This window comes from Chinchilla lanigera, unplaced genomic scaffold, assembly GCF_000276665.1.
Source record: "Chinchilla lanigera isolate Chin_1 unplaced genomic scaffold, ChiLan1.0 scaffold00004, whole genome shotgun sequence".
Lineage (NCBI taxonomy): Eukaryota > Metazoa > Chordata > Mammalia > Rodentia > Chinchillidae > Chinchilla > Chinchilla lanigera.
The window spans coordinates 9970131-9993945 of record NW_004955405.1 but is presented as its reverse complement, the minus strand read 5'-3'; the positions used below and the strand labels follow the sequence as shown (position 1 = coordinate 9993945).

The 23815-nt window shown below is 39.6% G+C and overlaps 1 protein-coding gene across 2 annotated transcripts in view; it reads left to right on the top strand.

Moving 5' to 3' along the window:
* Best3 (bestrophin 3) overlaps window positions 1-23815 on the top strand; it is a 73599-nt gene that overhangs the window by 37248 nt on the left and 12536 nt on the right. The window contains exons 7-15 of one of the 2 annotated variants that reach the window (XM_013517529.1): window positions 2802-3038; window positions 4577-4745; window positions 8118-8212; window positions 8677-8910; window positions 17186-17340; window positions 18599-18676; window positions 18779-18931; window positions 21798-21878; window positions 23230-23381. In XM_013517529.1, the coding sequence (XP_013372983.1) occupies window positions 4594-4745; window positions 8118-8212; window positions 8677-8910; window positions 17186-17340; window positions 18599-18676; window positions 18779-18931; window positions 21798-21878; window positions 23230-23381 (1100 nt within the window). In that variant the 5' untranslated portion in view covers window positions 2802-3038; window positions 4577-4593. The remainder of the gene's footprint in view (window positions 1-2801; window positions 3039-4576; window positions 4746-8117; window positions 8213-8676; window positions 8911-17185; window positions 17341-18598; window positions 18677-18778; window positions 18932-21797; window positions 21879-23229; window positions 23382-23815) is intronic. The other variant, XM_013517531.1, reaches the window with a different exon arrangement.

Here is a 23815-nt window from a genome sequence, read left to right as displayed (position 1 = left end):
TATCTGTTTTCATGAGAAACCACTTTGTAGATATCAATATGTAATACAACAAGCATTGTTAATTCCCTACCACTTTGTTTGTAACTCCGTACTGTCTGTACTGTTCGTTTGCTATTTTGTAGCATGTTGTCCGTGTTAATGTTTTCCTCCTTTTATTTTTTAAAATAAAATAAATTTTAAAAAAAAAGAAAGAAAATCAGAGTGGTCAGAATCACGTAGCCTGATTCTTGCTACAAAGAGGAAGTATGACTAGTACAGTTATTTTACAGAGCCCTGAAATTGCCTACAGGTCTGTCACATTGTTTGCTATTAATTATGGGAATTAAAACACTTTCCAGCTGGGCATGGTGGCACATGCCTGTAATCCCAGCCCTCAGGAGGCTGAAGCAGGAGGATTGTTGCAAGTTCGAGACCCACCTAGGCTACAAAGTGAGCTCCAGGCCAGCCTGAACTGCATAGTGAGACCCTGTCTCAAAAAGACAAAAATTAATTAATTAATTAATTAATTAAAATACTTTCCACAAAATATAGAAAGGTAAACCCTATGCCCAGTATAAGGACCTTTCTAGTGTGGCATGATTATTATTCTGTTCTTTATCTGTTATTTTACTTTTCATTTTTTTGTAATTGTGTGTTACCTTCAGAATCTTGAAGAATATGTCCATTTTAAACAAGGACTTTTAAAATAAGTTTTCTTCAAAACTTCCTATGTGGCAAACTTATTAGTTTGGTGTTTTGCTAGACATTTTGAAAAAAGCTCTAGTGGCTTGTCTCATCTAAGGAGTTAATTACCAAAGGGCATCTTTCAGTACCTATTAGAAATAGGCACCAGACTCACAGCTCAGTAATGGGAGTTTGTTCATTCAATCTAATCATTATTGACGAATTTCCTTGTAGAATGATCTCTCTGTTAATTAGACATTTCTCCAAACAACCTGGTGGAAAAGATAAACATAATTACCCTTGTTCAAAAATGAGAGTAACCAACAGTGCTAATAGAGCCACACAGAAGGGGCAGGTCTTAGTTACTTTTCTTCTTGCTGAGACAAAATACCTGACCCAAAGTTAAAGGAGGAAAGGTTTATTTATCTCACAGTTTGTGGAGGTTTCGGTCCATAATCAATTGGCTCCAGGGCAGGGTGGCATGGCAGAGGGGAATCGCAGAGGAGAAAAAGTTCATGGCAGGCAGAAGGTAGTAAAACAACAAGCAAGGATGGTCACAGTTCTTTCTATCCCTTATATCTTACCCAGCGTACTTAGGCCAGGTAACACTCACACTCTTCATCCTGTGCCCTTGATTCTAGCATTGCACCATAAATCAATCCCAGTATCACATATTGTAGATCCAGCCATCTCCAAAAAATCCCCACCTATGACCACATGAGGCTTTGGGGGGACATCTAGATGCAACCCATGACAGGGCTGTTCTCCTAGTTCTACAGTAATGAAACCATGCCAAATTTCACAGCCATTACACATTAGATAGAAGATTCAGGAGTGGAAATTTTGCAAAATGTCTTTAATGTTTCTACTTCATAAGGATTTGGGTTTAGATTTGCTCAAATTCTCTAACACTGCTCAATCTTGAAAACCTTTATAATATCACATCTGCCCAATCACTTTTCATGACTGCCCAAATGTAAGATGTGAAGCACACTGTATACATGCTTTTCAAATATTCCCAAACTCCCACAGATGTACCAACAGAAGTATAATAGTGAAGATAAGGTGATAAGCAAAAAATATACATTGAATACCCGTTATTTACAGGGCTCCATGCTAAAACTATGTGAGAAATTAAAGACACCTATAACTCCATCACTGCTGTAAGGTATTTACAGTCAACCACACAGAAAACTTAAGAACACTTTAGAAAATATTTAATTATATATACTCTCAATTTTAGAATGAACATTTTATTCTCTTTCACCACAAAAATATAAGTTTAATTGGCTGGGTGTGTTGGCGTACACCTGTAATCCCAGCACTTGGGAGGCTGAGGCAGGAGGATTGCTGTGAGTTCAAGACCAGACTGGGATACAAAGTGAGCTCCAGACCAGCCTGAACTACATAGCAAGACCCTGTCTCAAAAAGACAAAAAATAAATAAATAAATAAATAAATAAATAAGTTTATTTGAAGTCATTTTCTTTAAGCTTACAATGATTGGTACACAAAGTTCCTTCAGAAAACTGGAAATCTCCCAACTATTAGCCCTGAAATTAATAATTCCATCTTTTAAAGAGTGCACATAAGCTCTTTCTTTTAAGAAGGAAAATGTGTAGGCATGATCAATCTAAGAAAAAACACTTTGAGTAATTTAAAATTTTCTAGCTAACCATAAAAAATATAACCAACGTGTTACAAATCAATGTGCTGCTGTTTTCCACCACACTGAGCCTCATGTCATAATTCTGTGTGTGAAACACACACGCTCTCTAAAACACGATTTATTGCTTTTAGTAGAAGAGCAATCTCAATACCTCTCAAATGAATGAAAGTCCTGTTTATATTCGTGTCTGCCCCAGTTCATGGCTTCATAAAAATATGTTCTTCATTTCAGTCACAGAAAGAGTATCCTAATTCTCTTCTTTGGCTGGTGGGATCACTTCAGAATTCTTTAGGGGTAAAGGGACCTTTCTTCGTTGGTCCCAGGATGAAATTGAAATGAATCTAACAGATTTAAATGACCCAACATCCTTTAACTCTTCATTCAAAGGGGTACTTTGAGTGGCAGGTGGAGTTATAATTATAGATTAGAAAAAAGCAACATCAGCAGCTGTCGCTTCTGTTTGTTCCCAGCTATAACTGTCATCAGTGGGCAAATTGGCATAAACAGGCCTCCACAAGTGGAAAAACATCCAACCCCCGTGCTTCTTATGCTCTGGGTCCGCACAGTAGCCAGAGAACAGAAAGAAAATCTGACTGTCCATGAAGGAAGGGTGAAACTGAGAGTGCAACAGCGACCTGAAGGCACCTCTTCAAGGGGAGCCTGAAATTTGAAGATTGTCTTTGCTTTCGGAGACTCCAAGTAAATAGGTTAGTGCACAGAGCAAATCTATGCATTTTAACCCTGACCTCTACTCTATGTGATGTTAGTATTTCTGACAGAGGCTAAACAGAAGGGTGAGTGATTAAATGAAAGAAAGTTACTTGAGGCCTGTTATTTAAACTGCCATGCCTCTGAGAACAAATTATGAAATGGGTTTAATTTATTATGCTCCCGTTCCAGTGTTGGCTGTGTTCACGTTAGACAAATAGACAAGGTAGAGACGAAGAAATGAAACTGGTCTGTGGCTTGAGTCGCATTCTTTTGTAATGTCATTTACTTATGCAACGGGTCCTGGTTTCTTTATGAACATCAGTAATGTTGGAGACAGTTTTTGTGATTTAAAAAAAATGCTATGAATGTAAATCCCAGAGATTCATTTCCTCAAAGAAAATGTATAAATTGGAATTGGATTGTTTTTCTGGGTAGGAATAAAGACAAAGTTTTCTTGTGTATTGTAAAGTGTGTGATATACGTTACTTTATGAGAAATCTGTTACAGAATTTATTTTTTATGACTACAACAATTCTACGTAAAAGCTCACAAATCCTTTTAAGAAAACCAAGATTTCAGAAAAATCTTACTTTATCTGCATATGATCCATGTTAGCCAAGAGTAGAGCAGGATTTCTAAAGGTTCGCTTTGGGCCATACATCTCAAACACTGAACATTTAGCACCTCAGGGAAAAGCAGTGGAATTTCAAAGAACTAACCAAAAACTAAGCGTTAGGGTGCCATTTTCCTCCTATCCACACCCATGGAACAGATCCAAGTAGAAAGTCCTAAGAAATAACCTCATTTTATTCAGTTCCAATCAGAAAGTCAACCACCTGCAAGCATTTTAATGAACGTTTTCATAGAAAAATTGCACTTTTAAAATAATCACTGTTGCCAACATTTGGGCTGCCTCTTGAAGGGTACAGAGAGCTAACTCTGCACCAAGAGCACTTCCAGAGAGACACCCCCAGCAATACAACTATAACCCCCAACTGAACAACTGTAACCCCCGACAGTAACCCGCCAGTTAAATTCTCACAAGGGCCTGGCTTCTGTCCAACAATACCCAGTTTCTAGGATGACAGCCACAACTTCCCCTTAGGAGTTTCAAAGGTGCTAACAATACTTTAGCAAACTTATTATTTGGACATTGCTCTTGAAAATATCAATTACTTTAGCATATCAGTACCCTAAATCCTCCTGTGGATTAAGAAAACATGATAGGTGACTTTACAACATATATTTATGTCTCATTTATTTATTTTTTGAGCAGTGGCTACTCAGTCTGAAATAATATTTATTCAGGCAATTTTAAAGTTTCTAACATCACTCATCCCAGAGACTCCTGTCCTTCCTTTTCTCTGCTAAGACCTCTAACACTGAGATGGTTTTCCCCAAGTTCGAAGTGTACAAATTGAGAAAGGAGATGGCTGATTGATTACCGGCCTGGGTTTCCTTTGATATACAGATTTATTTATGCCCTATCTTAAACATGACTTTTTACTTGTGTTTTGTCTTCTTACTCTTCTAGAAAAAAAACTATCCAAGATGACTGTCACTTACTCCAGTAAAGTAGCAAATGCGACTTTTTTTGGATTTCATAGGTTACTCCTCAAGTGGAGAGGCAGCATCTACAAACTACTGTACAGGGAATTTATTGTTTTTGCTGTTCTTTACACAGCAATAAGTTTGGTGTACAGGTACTTTGCTTTGCATGTCTCCTTCAGTGGCCATCAAATAGTATGTAAGAATACAGTCTCAAAAATCTGGAACCCTTTGGTTGCTGCTGACTTTTGCATTATGTTACCTCTTCCTTTGCATGAACTCTCTGGGGTCTTCTCTGCAGGATGGGGATTTTAATCCACACCTAACCATTCTATAGGGTATTAAATCGGCTATAACTCTTGGGTTCAAGGGTTCTCACTCCAGCCCCAAGTTAACTGATCATGAGGCAGTATTAGTCACTTTAAGGCAATGCTATAGGCATAAATTGGATGGTTTTTATTTAGAACCTTATTATGTCGTGATTTTGAATAGGGAAAGTCCACAAACAAGTAATTATTTGTACTTCCCCAGCTGTTATACATGGGTTGAATCTGTGATTTGACAGCTGGGTGCAACTACATATGTAATTACGTTCATGAATGTCAGGTATCAGACAACTTTCCTTCCTCTGACTGGAAGGATGACCTCGTATCCAGGATGGTGCCCTCCAACCATACCAGAGCCCCAAGTAAGGAATGAAAACCTGAAGGCTAATTTATTTCTTTATATTTTCGATTTCAGGACACGTTATATTCAGACAAGGAGGCATATTCACAACCTGTGTCTGTCAGACTGATAGAAAATTTGAACAATATCATGTCCAAGAAATATTTTTACAACTAAAAATTATAGTCTTAATAAAATTTTATCAGTATGATCAAAGGGAGGCTTTACGAGCTTTTTTGCATATATGAAAGCATATATTTCTTCTCTGCAGGAAGCTAAAACTTAAAACAGGAAAGCTAAAGGTTTTTGAGGCTGTATTTATACCTTTTCTACATGCATACAAATGAACAAATTTGTATATCATTGCTCTTACCTACGTTCCTCCCTGCAGCAACAGGACTCCATTTGGAGGACAGAGATACTAATTTAAGGGGCGGATAATCATCAAAAATAAAGTGGAAAGAACTATTTTCCTACACATCAAAACTGCCATTCCAATTAAATATACATATTGATATGCATTTTGGCAAAATATCTTTAGAGGCAAAATATCTTTATTAAAAATTACTAATAATTTTTCAGATATGTCTTATATAATTTGATACTATTTATTTGCATGTCACCTATGCCTTCAGAATATGAAAGGGTGGAAGACACAATGACCTTCCAAGATAATTATCTCATTAGTTTATTTTTACTAATATGAGTTTATTGCTGCTACTGCTGCTTAGAATAGAATATTCCTTAGACCAGTTATGATGTAGCCAGAAATGCTCCTTGGTATCTCAATTTTTACTCCAAGATCCTATTTCTAAGCTCCCTCTCCCAAATTGTATGCTATATTTTTTCCAGAGACAAAAGAGTGCTTACCAACAATAATCATCAGTTCAAATTATCCTGTATTTTTAAAAGTTCAACTGTAAAATCTTGTTAAAGTAGATCCTTTTTATCTTGATCAAAGGTTTACCAAGACCTACAGAATGAATTTGTTTAAGTCAAATGTACCTATGGAAAAATATAAACATAGTTTTATTCCCATGTCTACTTAATGACCTGATTTTTTTATTAATCCTACTATAAGCAAATAATTATGTTTAAGAAAAATCATAAGGCAGAACAACAATTCACTAAATTGATTATGCCTTTTCCTACTTTTAAAGAAATTTGATAAAATAATCTCTTTAGTACTTTCTAGCTGTTAACACTTCTGTGTCTCTTATCTAAATATTTTTCTTTAGCCAACTAGTAATAATACCAACCAGATGATTGTTAAGTATGAGGCCATAATGTCATTTCAAAGGTATGATATTATTAATCCTTTATTTCTTATAACATCCTTACTGTATAGTTACTATTATCCCCACTTACAGATGAAAAAACTGAGGTTCAGATAGATTTGAAAATATGCTCAAAGTCCAAACCAGTAAGAGGTAGATCTGAAATTAAAATCTGGCTTGTCCTGAACCTAAGAGCTACACTTTCCACATTAAGTCTTTTTTGGTCATTTTGATTTACATATTAGAAAACTATTCTGGCCGTGACCTGCCACTGACATGACCCTGCTAGGCCTGTGTAACCAGTTGTGCCTCTTTTGTCATCTTTTCCTAACTTTAGTAACTGACGCCTCCTCCAAAGCTGGGGTAGGAACCCCAAGCTCACCGTGTACACCAAACATTTTGTTCGTCAGTGCTAGCTCCCAACAGGACCCCACCTGCAGTATGATTGTTGCTCACTGTTCCCTCAGTGCCCCTGTGCTTCCACTAGCAAAGTTCTACTCACCAAAGGGGCCTTTAATGCTTGTTATAATGGATTTTTCCTCTGGTTCTTCCATCTTTGAAACAGCGGCACTCATTGATTTATGCAAATTCATGTGTGCAGCTTCCACATTTTGATCACTACTGTGAACATGCCTTTAAACATCACTTCTGACTCTGAATCTCACCCTACCACACCAATTTCAAGGATGGCTCATGAAATGCAATTTTGTTTAACAATACCAAAACATAGGTTTGGGTAGGTTGAGTCAGATCTATAATAAACATTTTATGCAGTGACTAAATGTAAAAATAAAATTTTTCACCTCTAATTGTGAGATTTGTTTTATATTTCAAATAACTATGGGATTTTAAATAATTATAATATCTTCTGAAGTACAGCATGTATAAATCAAATGTGCTAATGGCATATTCAGGAGAAAGTAAGCCATCAAATGTTATTATTTAACAATGACTTAACTCTGTGACATTTAATCAGTACTCTCATTTTTGAGTATTCCTGAGTAATAACTGAGAATGGATTATTTTATAACATATCTTGTTGTATAACATATCTGGATTATTTTATAACATATATCCAAATCCAATAAAACAATTATACAACACTTAAAAAATATAAAGTTTTAAAAATAAAATGACTAACAAATCCCACTACAGTGGTACTTCAGTTCACAAACACTTTTATTTGTTCATAAACAAAAGCATTTGGTAAAATTTTGGTTTTTGTGGGCAAACTCTACATCAGGTGACAAACACCACTGCAGCTATCTTTCCCACCAGAACACAAACATGGCCACCTTTTCCAAAATTGCAGAACAAATGAAGTTCGTGAACTGAGGTACCACTGTATTTAATGGTCAGTAACATTTGCGTGCAAAAACTTCAGCACTTGAAACATTAAGCAAGTAAAAAGCTTTTAAGGCACTTAAGCTTTTGGAAAAAGGAAAAAAGTTATTTCTCCTTAAAACAAACAAACAAAAAAAAACACAACGTTATATGTGATTCATTGTTTGCACTTGTGTCACCTGCAGTGCAGGTGCAGAAGTATCATATCATAAAGGGCTGTGCATTTTATTTTTGCTCCAGATTGTTACTTACAGGAGCCCAAAAACGTTACTTTGAAAAATTATCAATTTACTGTGACAGATATGCTGAACAAATTCCAGTAACCTTTGTGCTTGGTAAGTACAGGTCACACACAGAATGCAACCACATAGCTGCCTCTGTTAGGGTGGCACCAGTGACTCTGCATGGGAGTGCTTCCAAGCTGAAAGGCATGCCTGAAAAGCCTCGCTTGCAGTGGAACAGAATCAACCATAAAGTGTCTTGCCTTCTGGGCTGCTTTTGCTAAATTAACACCAAACAAGTTTGAGGTAATAATCTGCTCTTGGACAAGTAAGCTTTATCTTCACTAACTCTCCATTTTTTAGTTAATATGTGAGTTCTAAAACCCACTTGCCGGGTGTTTGGCAGAGCCAGGCACAAAAGACTTTTTTTTCTTTCTTGAGGGCAAAATCTTAAGGTATGGATATTAATACATTTTTATATCCTCCAACTCCTAAAGAGGCTAAAATTCTGCTTAAAAAATCAGTGTGACCAGTGTGTCTATTATAAGAAATTTCTTATAATGTCCTATATTCTGCAGGATTTTATGTTACTCTGGTAGTAAACCGATGGTGGAACCAGTTTGTCAATCTGCCCTGGCCGGACAGGCTGATGTTCCTCATCTCCAGCAGTGTGCATGGACGCGACCAGCATGGGCGCCTGCTCAGAAGGACTCTGATGCGCTACGTCAACCTCACATCCCTGCTCATCTTCCGCTCGGTCAGCACAGCTGTGTACAAAAGGTTTCCAACAATGGACCACGTGGTTGAAGCAGGTACTGTGAATGGCTTTTCCTTCCATGGGGTCTTCTCAACTGACATGTGGACCTCCAAAATTCTTTTGAAGATCTCATATTTATTCACTCACTCAAGAAACATTCCTTGGTCACCTACTATGTGCCAGAAGCATCCTTGAGAGGCAAAGATAAATAAAATATGGTGCCTGCCCTCAGCAGATAGTCACATTGCCTTAAGAGCATGTAATTATAATGGTCATATTAAAGCAACCTATAATATTACCTTACAGTTTTCCAATACTTTACAGATTATCTTGTGACTAGTTCATTTGGACCTCAAGAAAACTGATTTGGAGATATTACAACCTGTCCTGAATCACACAGCTCATTAGCTATAGACATAAGATTAAAATTTAGGCTTGGAACTCCTACATTAATGCTTTTCTCAAAGCATAAGAAGATTCTGGTAGAAGTCAGCAAAGTTGCTTTTCCTCTGAGCAGCCCTGAGAGGTGACAGTAAAAGGCTGTTTCAGTGTGGATCTGTCATCTCCCCAGCGCATCAAGATCGATAACCTACTTATTTTCCCTGGGTTCCTGCACTCAGAGTGCTCAGAATAAACTGTTTGAATTACAGTTCTCTTTGGTATGTAAATATTTAGCAGCGAAGCCTTCAGTAGGGTGGGGATGAAATGAGGTAATTCTTCACACATATAGATAATATAAGAACCATTAGATGATTTTGCCTTTATGTTTAATACAGTTTCAAATTAGATAGGAATCCCCAGTTTCTTTTTCTGAAATGTCTTTGAAAATAGTTGCTGTTGTTAAAAAATATTTGTTTGCTTTTGGAGTTTTCTGTGGCTTTCTTGTTGTCTGTTCTTTCACCTTACATGGGTACATAGAGAATAGCTAAGAGCACTAAGAGTTTGACTCCTTTAACATTTACTTGCTGTATGACCTCATGTGAGTTAATTCACTTCATTTTCCTCACCCATAAAATGGCTTTATAGTAACTTATAATAGGACTTACCCTCTATACCTAATAGGCTTATTATGAAAGTTCAATAAGTTAATATTTGCAAAATAAGCCGGACATGGTGGTGCATGCCTATATTCCCAGCACTGGAGAGGCTGAGGCAGGAGGATTGCTGTGAGTTCAAGACTAGCCATGGCTACAAAGTGAGTTCAAGGCCAACCTGAACTGCATAATGAAACCCTGCCACAAAAAGCCAAACAAAACAAAACAAAAAATATTTGCAAAATAATGCAGAGCAATTCTTGGCACCTGGTAAGTGCTATGTAATTTCTTGCTGCTTAGAAGTCATCTGAAACACCAGCATCATAGAGCACTTTGACCGCTTTAGAAGATTCATTGTGGATATGACATTCCAAGTCTCCTTGATCTACCTTGATCAGGAAGTTGTGAAGGGCAGGTGGAAATAAGGAAGGAGTGGTGTCTACACTGCAGTTAGGGGGTCTGTAGCAGGGTATGAGAAAGTCTTGGGGTTTGGGTCCTGTTGGTTAAGGATTCAGGTGGAAGGTATGAATGGCCCGGCAAGTGCACAGGCGTATCACGATGTAAAAACTACAGGAACGACACAAACATTAACTGCCATCTGTCCTCTAAATTTAAAAGTAGAATACTGCTTCAGAATAACCAAGTTAAAAATACTACCTAACAACTAAATTTTCTTCCCATAATGTCTAAAGAATCAAATATTTTAAGAACTGCTGCTTCTAAAGAAAGACCGAAAAACAAACAAGAAGAACGTGATACATCCAAATTGATGAGTGAGCCAGGCGTGGTGGTGCACGCCTGTAATCCCAGCACTTGGGAGGCTGAGGCAGGAAGATTGTTGTGAGCCGAGGCCAGCCTGGGCTACAAAGTGAGCTCAAGGGCAGCCTGAACTGCATAGCGAGACCCTGTCTCGAAAAGACAAAAAAAATTGAGTTCAATTCCCAGTACCAAAAAAAAAAAAGACCAAATTGATGAGTGAGAATCGAAGCTTGCTTAGGTGACTAGAGGGGATGAACAGAAGAGATATTTCTCTGGTTCTGACACATCCTTGGAATGACAGGAGTCATATATGAGGCCCTGTTCTCAAAGCAAATCGTAGCCTCATGTCCCTTCCATATTAAAAGCACACGGGGAGGAAGCCAGGATGGGCGGCAGCGGAGAGACTGTGGGGCCTTTAGTCCGACACGAGTACAGAGGGCTGACGTGGCGTGAGGGCCAAGGGGCAGGTAGAAAGGGAGCGAGGCTGGAGAATGAGATGATTTTGTTCCCTTTGAGCGTGCTTTTCATGATACAGAGGCCTCTTCCGCATCAGACCCATGCGGACATTTGCGCGCACCTGCTTCCAGGTTGTTCTCTCCCGAAAGCATCTGGAGTGTTGGAGTGCCGCTCTCCCCAAACCAACGCCCCGCACTGCAGGGGGATCTGGAAAAGCGCTGATTGCTCCTTGACATGCATCTGAACTTGTGTGTCTCTGAGGTGTGATCCACAGACCCACAGGCCTCCACGTCTTGACTAACTTCAGTTATTTATTTTAAATGTGTATTCCTGGACCCCACTTCAGGTCTGCTGAATCAGAATCTGTGGATGTAGCTCAGGCACCTGCAGTAAAACATGCTTCCCTGTCATTTTGTATGCAGTGAAGCTGGGGGGTACTGGATCTTTTCTGGGTGTTTGTGCGTTTGTTTGTTGCAGCACTGGGCACTGAACCCAAAAATTTTGCACTGGGCTACATCTCTAGACCATTTTTATCTTTTTGTTTTGAGAGAAGGTCTCATCGGTTGCTAAATTTCACAGGCTGGGCTCAAACTTGGAATCCTCCTGCCTCAGCCTTCCAGAGTGCTGGAATTATAGACGTGTCACCACTGGGATATTTATTTTTTAAAGTCCTTTTCTTGCCTCTGGAGTAAAGGCTTTGGCAACCACTAGCTCATAACTAACAACAAGTAGCAGCAATTAAGAAAGTAGATTCAAGACTTTCAGCAGTTGCTCCAGAATTATAAAGGGCGGCTTTTGATAGCATTCTGGCCAGAAGAGTTGAAGTAGTGCCACTTTCACATAACCAGCATTGTTCTGACAAAATTTTGGGTTGGTGTATTTCGGAAGAGCACTGGGGAAATCTGATGAAGCCCAAGCCTATCCACGCATGCTGTGAGACCATCCCTGGTTACCTGTGTAAAAGGCCTTAGCACTTTTTTTTTTCTTTTTGAGACAGTATTTCATCATGCAGTAGAGGCTGGCCTTGAATTCACTTTGTAGCCCAAGCTGGCTTTGAACTCACAGTGATCCTCCTGCCTCAGCCTCCCGAGTGCTGGGATTATAAGCTTGCGCCACCATGTCTTGGCCCCAGCACTTTCTTTAATTCCTGGTGTTTTCTCAAAACGCAGGAAAAGGGTAGTGGGCATAGCTTGCATCCACAAGAGTATAAGTTTTGTATGTTAGCCAGCAGAACAAAAGCTAGAGCCACTATCTTCTAAACAGGGAGAGCTGCTTCAGAGGCGGGGCCTTTCTCAGCCGCCCCAGGGCCTGCTCCTTCTGTCCAGGGCAGCGCTGACTCACCGAACTCTCTGCTTCTTCCCGCAGAGAGGGCTGACTGAGTCTGCACTGAGTCCGTTTCTAAGCTCTTCCAGTTGGGCATTTGCCTCCACTACTCCCTGGAGGCCCTTTGCCTGTGCCGGAGTTGTTGGGAAGAATAGGAAGTTCAGGAATGGTGGAAACTGCATGGCGAATGCCCTGAGTCTGGGGCAGGGCACCCGCTCTTGCTTGAGAGCAGGGAGATGTGGTAAATACCACTGAGTAGGGCAATGCTGGAGGCACAAAAAGCCTTGTCATTTGACTCCTTCACATAAATCCACCTGTGTGGAAAAGTCCATATTCACAATCTTCAGCGTGCATTAGATGTTTAAGCCAATCAACAGAACTAACAAATGCAGATCTCCAGATGCTACTCTGAAGAGATTCTGATTCAGGGGGTCAGGCACGGAGTCCAGGAAACAGTATATTTAACCAGTTCCAGTAACCAGGCAGATGGTCACTGGAGCACACCCAGGAAAACAATGGCCTTAAAGCAACTGAATATCTCTCCACCCTCTTCTCCCTCCCGCTTCAGAGAAGGCTTGTGCCTGTATAGATTAGGTGCTGGCCAGGAGGAAGGAAGGGAGAGGGCGGGGAGAATGAAGACCAGTAGCTCCTCTAAAGCACCAGCAACTCCTCGGTTAGAGGGAGACAAGCCAGGCCACTTACGTGCTAGTCCCCAAACTTCCCTTGTTTTCATGTCAGCAGTCAAGTTATATTATTGTGGCAAGTAAAAGACCGCAACACACACTGCCATTCGTATGTTCATATATATACCTGGATTTTGATGTTACAGGTTCAATTTCTCAAATTAAAATTAAAGTTTTTCTGCTTATATTAAAATAAAAATATAACAATTAAATTGGAAATAATGTCTGTTATGCTGAAAAGTCCTGGAATATTTCATAGGCATCAAGAGAAAAAAATCATTCTCTTCATAATTACTTATCAGGATCACAAAGATAATAGGAAATTATATATATATAATTATATATGTAACATATATATATAAAATAACCACTCATAAGAGTCAGTAAATTTAGGGATAAAGTGCTCTTTACTTTTCCTAAACCCTGGCAATCTTAACATGAAGTTCCATGAACTTGTTCCATAACTAAAGGGAGTGACAAGATGCCATTGAACTTCAGTGACTCTGACGGTTAGTAGACATCAACGCAGCCAAGTGACCCCCAGCTGTCAAATGGTTGTTCAGTTACAAGTTCTGACTTTAGATGCACTGCCTGGAAGGTGAGCTTTATGTGAGTTTCTGGCATAGACCGAGCATTTCATCGGTGATCGTCTTTTCTCTCTCTAAGTAAAATCAATTGAATTCTGTATAACATTTCTTCCCTGAGGTCTGCCATGGCTTTTCCTGAGGCCTCCCGTGGCTCTAGGGCTCCTTAGTCTCAAAATCTCCAACTGTCCTGTGTTACGGGAGAAATGGCCAAGGAGACAGTGGAATTCACAGCTGTGCCAGCTTTTCCTGCTGGCTGAACTTTCAGAGGCTGAGTCAGTTCCCCTGCAGTCTCACATGATGAGCCCGGAACAGACAGAATGTCATCTTGTGAGTGAAACTTGATTCACCTATGTGCACTTGCTCTGCACAGGAGAGAAAGTGCAAAGCAGTACCAGTCCCCTTGAGTTAACGCGACAGCTAGACAGTCTCCAGTGTCTGAAGTCTCCCCACAGTTCTGTTTTATGAATTTAAATCTTTCCATCTCAGTGTTTCTGAAAGTATGACTGCAGATCATAATCACTGAATTATCAAGGGTATCTGTAGGTAAGCTGTAGGTTCCCAGGCAGCCTAGGGAACTGTAGACATTGAGGTTTAAGAACTAAGGAGCACACCTTTAAACAAGCTCCCTAGAAGCCCTGCAGGATGTTTGGCTCAAACTAAGAATTTTGAAATGCCCAAGATGGGGCCAGTTTTTCCCAAACTCTGCCACGCATTGTAATCACTCACCGAGGATAGTTTTAAAATAGTTGTATCTGTCTGCCTCCCTGAGACATTGGGTTACAGTACCATTCTGAAGTGCAGCAAAGTTTAGGAGCCACTGCCCGAGGGCATATCAATTAATCCCTCCAATTTTATCTGCAAAGTGCCTCAGATCTGTGCACTCAGGGCAAATGAAATTCCAGGCACGGGCACATTCGCATAATGCGTCATAATGGGATTCCATCCTTCTCCCAACCTCATTTGCCTCTCCTTGATTTGTCCAGTTGACAGGGATGTCTGAGCCTCTCCCACTACATTTAAAGGACAGGTTCAGTTGAAGGGTCGCTTTGCTGAGTGCATGCAGAAAACACAGAGATGGAAATGAGGCAGGCACGCTGCAGTCTTCCTGAGAAAGTTATCCCTCCTCCAAGAAGGACTCATTTGCTGAATGCACAACTTTCTTTTTCAGAAAGAACTGGCATCAAACCCATCCTGCCTTTAAATTTTGAGACACAGATATTTCAGTCCTGTAAATAGGGCCTCACTTGATTCTATGCTTGAAAGGCAGAAGCACCTGCCTCAGCTTCAAGCAAGAAAAGATGGGGCAACTGTACAGAAGATATAATCTACGATGACCAGAATGTGTTTGTCAATAGAATTAATTCATCCTTTGGCTTGAGGGCAGTAAAATTTTGCGGTCTAGTAGCAGATCCTACTCCATCAAACCATAACGCACGTTGCAAGTCAATGCAAACATATATTTGTATTGACAGATATAGAAGTTTTACTCTGATTAGAAATAGTAAAGAAGATATTTCTGGGGAAAAGCAATCTGAAAATTGCTGAGCAGAGCTGAGCCTGCCAGAAGGAAGAGATGGCAAGAAAAATTCTAGGCATATGCGATAGCAGAACAAAATAGCCATGCCAGACATGGGGATGATGTACCCAAAGGAGCATAGCGTGGGGACAGACGTTTGAAGAAGACGCGTTGGTGGGCTAGCCGCTAACTGATGGCACTATCAAACTGCAGCACATCAATAACTGTGATTAACATAGCCTTAACGCTGGGTTAACGACCCAATTCTGAAAAAAATATTGGTCTTCGGTTAATATTACTTGAAGTGCTGATGAGGACACATTCTGTTTCATGAAAAATGCTCTTTGAATAGATTTGGCCAGCAATCTAGGCATTTTCTTTCAAATACCCATGTAATTTGATTTCCAAAGATGAGGTTACTTTGGATAAAATATGTGACCCTGCAGGGAATGACAAAAGTTATTCTGCCTGTACACTCCTAGAGGGTAGAGTGATACCTGATCCATCATCTGTCTTTCACAGCAACTAGAAATCCTTCAATAAATTCATGCTGAAAACTTACCAGCTTCCTTCCCTCTGCTGCTTGTTCCAATCAATAGATGTCCTAGCCAGGCAAAGAGGTGCACACCTACAATCTCAGCTACACAAGAAGCTGAGGCAGGAGAACTATAAATTCAAAGTCTGCCTAAGCAACTTAGTGAGGCTCTCTCTCAAAATAAAATTCATTAGAGGGTGGAGATGTAGCTCAGTGACAGAGCACTTGCTTAGCATGTCTGAGGCCTGTGCTCAATGCCTGGTACCCAGGGTGGGTGGGGGGTGATGTCCTCCATGGAGGGAAGGAAGAGCCTAACTCTTGCATCAGTATTTGTGCTAAATAAGCCTTCACTCTGTACATTTTCTTTCTACTTAGAAGCCAAGAATGGATTTGCTAGCACAATTTGATCCATGCTCTTGAATAAAAAATAACTGGAGACAAAGTTATTCTTTGGTCATATTACAGAGAGTGCAAGCAGTACATAGTGGAATCATTTTTGGAAATTACACTATAAATCCTAAGAATGTAATTTAGATAATTGATATAGAATATCTGCAAATAGGCTTCTAGTTAAAGAACGGCTGCAAGTCTTTAGGTATAAAGCCAAGACAGGTCAAATGCATCTGTTAACTTCTCTTTTTTTTTTACACTTTTTATCTGTATATGTTTGTGATACATGATAACTACACTCATCTTGGGAGATTTGCACATATGCATAATGCATCTTAATCATTTTACTTCCCTTCCCCCCCACCCATGTCCTCTCATCTCCACAAAGTGTACCTATTTCCTATCATCTACCTTTTATTTTGCTCTCTAAATTATTTTTCTGTTAACATCCTGAAATAACATTTAATCACACCCTGAAAGTCTTTTCTGAAAAATTAAAAAAAATAGCAGGTTATCTAGATTATACAACTATGCTGTACTAAGAAGCAAGAAGCGAATTAATTACCAAGCTTTTTTTTAACCTCCATAGAGGGCACAATTCTCCAAGCATGAGCAGAGCCCTTCTAAGTGAGCATAGCTAACCTGAGTGTAATCTTAAACTAGACTCCCATTGGCAAACATTGGCTTTGCAATAGTTTCTCTGTTAATTTCAAATACTAAATAAACAAAACCTTCCTTGGTTAGGACAGCGATTTTTTTTTTTTTTTAAAACATTGCTGTATGTCAGAGTTTCCTGCAGAGCTCAGTCAGCATGCAACTGCCAGGATCCAGTTCCATTAAATCACCCATGAGGATTCAAAAGAACACCGATACCTGACTTCACTCTAAATCAATTGAATCAAAATCTGGGAATAAACCACTTGAGACAGAAACCTTTATATTTGTATTTCTTTAGTATCCCTCCATATGCTTCCACAGTATACTGAAAATATGGTAATATATCAGTGTTAAACTAAGTTTGTATAATCTAGCTGTTTTAATTTTAAGGTTTTATGACAGCAGATGAAAGGAAATTATTTGACCATCACAAATCTCCTCATCTGAAATATTGGGTTCCATTCATCTGGTTTGGAAATCTTGCAGCTAAAGCCCGGGATGAAGGTAGAATCAGAGACAGTGTTGATCTACAATCATTGATGACTGTAAGTACATCATACACCATCAGTAAAAGATGTTAACTGTATTGCACAAGAGACCTGGATATGACAGGTCTGGCCAGGAAGAGCCTGTTTTGTTCACTCTGGTTCCAAAGGAACAGAAAGATCAAGCTAGTATCAGATCCCACAATGTGCAAGATACAATGCACAAGTTGAACGCAGATTGTTTCATAGTAGTTGCTTGGAAGCCATGTTTTATACAGAATGCTTTAATAGGCTCTGCAAATAGTATTCCTCTATTGATTAACCACAGCTTGCCAAGAGCTCTGAAGGACACTGCGCCCACACAACATATTTTTCATCCCTGGTTTCAGGATTCTAAAATAAAATCTCCACAGGAAAGAAACCCCCCAGCCATTTTCTGAAAACTGGAATATCTCAAGTTTAAGTCAGCATTTCAGCTGATTCAGTGAACAAAAGAGTGTTTTTGCTAAACAAATGAAGCCTGAAGTGGAGCTGAGGATGTAACTCTGTGGTAGAACACTTGCCTGGCATGAGTTTGCCCTGAGTTTGATCCCTGGCACCAAAAACAAGGCAGGGTGAGCTGAATCCATCTAAGAAACATATTCACAAGAACACTACATATATTTGTGCCATGATAGCCTCCTGCCTGAGTTAGGCTAAAAGCCTAAATGATTTTAAAATAGCACCCAAATTAAGGTGAATTTTTCATCCCAGTCTTAGATAATAATTACATTCAATAGAGGAAAGAAATCAATGAATCTCAGTCCTTCTACTCCAAGCAGAGATAGATTTTCTGTCGATATGAGTAAAGCCCTCATTTGTGGGGGGAAGGAGTATAAAATGTGTCTATAGCTCTTTTTTAAGATCTATAGTGAACATGTTCTTAAAAGAGAAAAAAAATGCTCTCCAAATTTTTCTTCTAAGATTGCTAGAAATTGCTTTTTAAAGTTTAACCGTTGGCTTCCCATTACCACTTTCTGCTAATGTTCATGTTCGTGATTGTGGATTGTACAGAATAAAGGATATTTCTATAACATCCAGTCTTAATATTTTAAAAGTACTGTATGCATGTCCACATGTCCTCAGCTTTTTTACACACTGTTCAGTGATGCTCCTTGCATGTCAGTTTTAGAACTTGCTTTTGTGGTAGTCTTGGGAGCTAGTTCTCTAGTCTTACAAAGTCTGTCCCATCATTTTAGACATTGCTTGAGTCCCAGTCAATATTTATTACCATGCCCGTCATTCCAATAAGTCCTACTGTGTCTGTTTCCGGCGTTAGGAAATGAATCGATACCGCTCTTGGTGCAGCCTCTTATTCGGTTATGACTGGGTTGGAATCCCGCTGGTTTACACCCAGGTATCAGATGCTTTCTAATATTTTATTTCATTTGCCCACCTTGGCACTCTAGCTGCCTAAGTGCAGCAGCACTGTCCACTCACTCGTTTCTCTCTGTTCCAGGTTGTCACTCTTGCTGTCTACACCTTCTTCTTTGCATGCCTGATTGGACGCCAGTTTTTGGATCCCACCAAAGGCTACGCAGGACATGACTTAGATCTTTACATTCCAATCTTCACTCTCCTACAGTTCTTCTTCTATGCAGGATGGCTGAAGGTAGTCAGCAGTCTCAGTGCCTGAGACCCACTCTGAAATCTATAGTGTTCTAAATTCTCCGTGCTGATTCCGACCGATCTTTAGCAAATCATTCTTGAGGGAGCAAAGGTAGATTTAACATGCAATAGCTCAAAAATGTGAATTTTTTTCCATCAAGGATTAAAATGGCGAAGATGTAGTCAAACTGTATTGCATCAGTCTTAAACAGTTCATTCATTCTGCAAGCAAGTTAGAAGAACACTCTTTTATAACTACTTGCAGTACTCTGAAATCTTATTAGCTGTCCCACATCAAATGCATCCCATTTTCAAAATAAGAACTAAGGGCTGGGGAGAGAGCTCAGTGGCATAAGCATCTGCCCCGCAAGCACAGGGTCCTGAGTTTGATTCCCTGTACCAAAAAAAAAAAAAAACTAAATTTCAGGTGTGGCAGTGCACACCTGTAATCCCAGCACTCGGGAGGCTGAGGCAGAAGGTTCATTGTGAGTGTGAGACCAGCCTGTGTGACAAAGTGAGCTCAAGGCCAGCCTAAACTGTATAGCGAGACCCTGTCTCAAAAAGAAAAAAAAAACAAACTGGGACTCAGAGAAGAACTCATCAGAATCAACACCAAAAACACCAGGATTAATAATGATGTTTGATTTGCCAGGCATTTAAAAACAGGTCAGAACATTGAGAACAGCTTATCCAGTTATTGGGGTAGAATTTTGTTTCCCACCCACTGCCACCACCTCCTCGCTCCCCTCTCAACCCCAAGCTCAGATGTATTTGTATAAATATCAGGAGCCTGACTCTTCCATGGCTTCTGTAAACTTGTAGAAGGGAAGTACACAGTGGGAACAAAATCAGAGTCCATGGCTTTACTAATTGAAATCTAATGACAGTTTGAAGACAGCTAACAAAATAGAATTTTTAAATGTGAGGCCTTGCAAACAACCACGGGCTGTCTTGGCTGCAGGTGGAGGCACCGTGTTTGTTTCAGAAGCCCTTTCTTTCATCGGTTTGAATCTTCATTAGGAAAAAAAGTATGTTGGCATCTTAAATTATACTCCAAAGACTAAAGGTCTGTCCTTTGCAAATAGCAGAAACATTTTTAGCCAGAGGACAGTAATTCTTAATTATTTTTGCTCAAAAGCAAGAAAGAGTAGGACAGACGAGTGACTCTCATTTCCCACCAGAAGAAAAAGCAGACTTTACCTTTAGAAAAATAGTATCACCACAGTTGGCCCAAATTATTTCCCTCTCTTCTCTGAGCTGTGTTAAACTTTTAATTATTTGCTTTGTGTCCGTGTAAGGTGCTCAGTCCAAAAAAAAAAAAAAAAGCTGCTAAGCCAACATGCAAAAACATTAGTTATAGTTTGTTGGTCCTTTCTTCCAGCATGTTTCTAAATGTTAATATCCTTTTCCTTTATAAAATACTTTAACAGGTAAAATATGTATAACACAGCTGTAGCTCCATTAGGAGACAGCATAATTTTAGAGAAGTGAGTTTTCCCACACCAGTGAGCTGTGTCTTCAGTTTTAAAAAGCTATTCTAGCTTGACAGTTCAGTATTTACAAATCTTTCCAAAGTGTGGCAGAACCATTTTGACTTTCTGAATAGTCTACTAGTTACTTGCTTTACAGTCTTTGTGAGATTGTCAATTCACAAATGTAGGTGTCATTTTAATAACTGAGTATAGAGTAGAATAATATATATAAGATTCATGATCATAAAAGTGAAAATTTAGATATAACAAAAAGGTTTTCAGGACCCAACTGTAGCCCATTCAATTTAAGCAAAACCCCAGGCCAAAAAAAAAAAAAAAAAAGAAACAAAGAAAGTTCTTTGCAACTCACAGTAAAGGACTATGCCCTTGGGGCTCACTGCTTCAGGGCACAGAACAAGCAGAAGTCCCTGTCTCTCCCGGTGGCTGGCAACTCAGGCCACACTTTAAAATCTGCTGAAACCTTTACCTAATTACTAATGTGCGGCTCAGCTTCCACGGATTAAAGCAGAACCACTTGAGAAGGGGCCCAGGTGTCTGGTTTTTGGCTGTTAGTTTTTTCAAGAGCTTCCCAAATGACTTTCAGGGACAGCCAAGGTTGAAAATAACTGCTTTAAGGGATTTGACTTAAATCCTAAAAGCCAGTGGGTATAGTTTCTACCAAATTACCTCAGAGCCTATAACTTGGGAACCATTCAAATGATCCTTATTCTGTACAAATCTAATCTATAAAATTTTTTCCCTGTAGATCTAATGTAAACTCTCTTACTCACTCAAGTGCACCCACACACATACACAGATACAGAGACTATAAAAATTAAAGGAAATTATCCAAAAAAGTGAATGACAGGATAACAAGTTTACATAAAACGCTCTCATCAAAAAGATTATTTAATTCAAGAGCATAGTAAGATCATTTACTATTGACCAAATATATGAAAAGTGTGTAAAAGATTTTAAAATACAAATGTGTGATAAGAAGCTACCTAAACCTTTCCCAGAAAAACTAAACTGGATAAAATTGAATCCTTTAACATAAAACTAAGTAAGCCTCGAATTCCAGCTTGATAACGCACTAGCTCTGACTCATTAACTTAGCAGTTATATCTAATCATTGTAAAATCACCTTATGTTTTCTTATGTGAACTGTGACTTAAGTCTTTCTTTACTCTTTAGCTTTGTCTTAGCATCTGGGCATCATTTATAGTGAAAGCCCAAACTCAGTATCTAATCAGTATCTGTCTGTAGAACAGCACACCCTCCTCTAGTCTTTGTACTGTGAAGGCGACACCCAAAAAAGAGAATAAAACAACAGTTCTCCTCAGTCTCTGTTTAGTCTTACTGCCAGCATGACCATTTGTTTTGTGTTCTCAACTGCAGGTAGCTGAGCAACTTATCAACCCTTTTGGAGAAGATGACGATGATTTTGAAACTAACTGGTGCATTGATAGAAATTTGCAGGTTAGAGGACATTTTCTCTCCTTTACAAACATTAGCAGTAAACTAGTTGTGATGTTTCCAGTCTGAACAGACTGTGGGTACAGGCTGTGGGCATCAGAGCTTTTAGCGCAAGTGAAAGAGGGTTGACTTTGTAGCAGGTTTGTCATCTTCTTGGAAAACCCACATGTCCTGGATATTAGTCCCCATAAAATTTAAGTAGAATCTCAAGTCAGTTTTCTCTTTAACTTTCTCAATTATCTTTACTGGCCTCTTCCTTCTAGGACAGTGCAATATTTTAGCTCATTATTTTATCTGTTTCCTGTTGCCACCCACAGAGGTTTATGTGACATAAAATGGCTCCAAATAGGGGCTGGGGATTTAGCTCAGCAGCAAAAGCTCCTGCCTGGCAAGCGCAAGGTCGTGAGTTCGGTTCCCGGTACCGGAGAAAAACCAAAAAACCAAAAAAAAAAAAAAAAAAAATGGCTCCAAATATAATCTGATGTGAATTCCTAAGCTCACAGCACATAAAGTCTAGCAATCAGATGTCCAGCAGCTGGACACTGGGTGTGGGCCACATTGGACATTTTCTCAAATCTGCCTGAAATGCCCCAGAGCACTACTCCTTTGAGCTTCCCATGGCAGATGGGAATTTTCCCTTGGTGAAGACTGTCCCCACACCACTCCCACCTGGGTACCACATCTGAGCAGGGCTTTCACCTTCCATTTGCTGTAGGTTCAAACAGTTCACTGTGTATCACACCGTCAGCCTTTCAGGGAGTAAGGGTGATGCCTTGATGACTCACTCTGTCAAAACTGGAGTGTGAAAGAATTAACTTATTCCTGTGTCACTTTGTCAAAGCCAAGAGGAAAGACCACTCTAGATTCAAGCAGTATGGATTGGATGATGTGCTTTTTTAAATAAACAAGAAACTAGGGCATACAAGAAGTGATTAATGTGTTTATGGGATTAACAGGATGAAATAATGAGAATCTTCACCTTCCTGTCCTGGGGGTAAGTGGTTGCTGTCAGGGTAACCACTAAGACAATACTGTAACTGTGAGTACAGAACAAAAAGGGGCCTCACCTGCCTCCAGGCGAGATGCAGGCCCACACTGGGGGGTGTGGCTTAATGCATGGGGTGTGGGCATCTCGCCAGCCCCACTTTCACCATTGTCAAGGTCTCTTGAGCAGTGAACAATAGGTACAACTCCACAGCAGCCCTGGTTGTAGCAAGTGTGTGCGATAGGCATTTATTTCTACAATTACTCATTCAGACTGCGTCCTGTCACTCTCGGACTCCTGTCTGCCGAATGGAAATTCTTCTCTTTTTGATCACATCTGAGTATTCTAACAATATGACGATGATTTTAGGTCTCTCTTTTAGCTGTGGATGAAATGCACATGAGCCTACCTAAGATGAAGAAGGACATCTACTGGGATGACTCTGCCGCTCGACCGCCATACACACTGGCGGCTGCTGATTACTGCATACCCTCATTTCTGGGGTCAACAATCCAAATGGGGTAAGTACTTTTCAAACAATTTTCCATATTAAGCAAATAATCACTGTCTACCTTTTTATCTGGGGGTGGACTTTTTCACTGTGTTAGGGTATAAGTCAGACCCTATCCACTGGTTTTAGCAGAACAATATGTCCCTATGTCCTATAAGCCTTAAAAAAATGGGTCGAGTCCTGACGTCACTTATGAACAGTTCTAGAATAATTTTATTAGACGTGGTAATGTAGCTCATTTGGGAGAAACACATGCATGGGAAGTTTAAGAATATTTGTGGAAGGCAAATTGCACAATTTCTGAGTAACTGAAAGAAGAGAGTATAGACAAATTTAGAAAGTAATAAACTTGCTTCCAACCGCCCCCCCAAAAAAAAACTGTAGAAAAAGGAAAGAGTTTTGCAGAGTTTTTGCGCAGCTTTTGTGGCAAAGCTGATTGTCCCT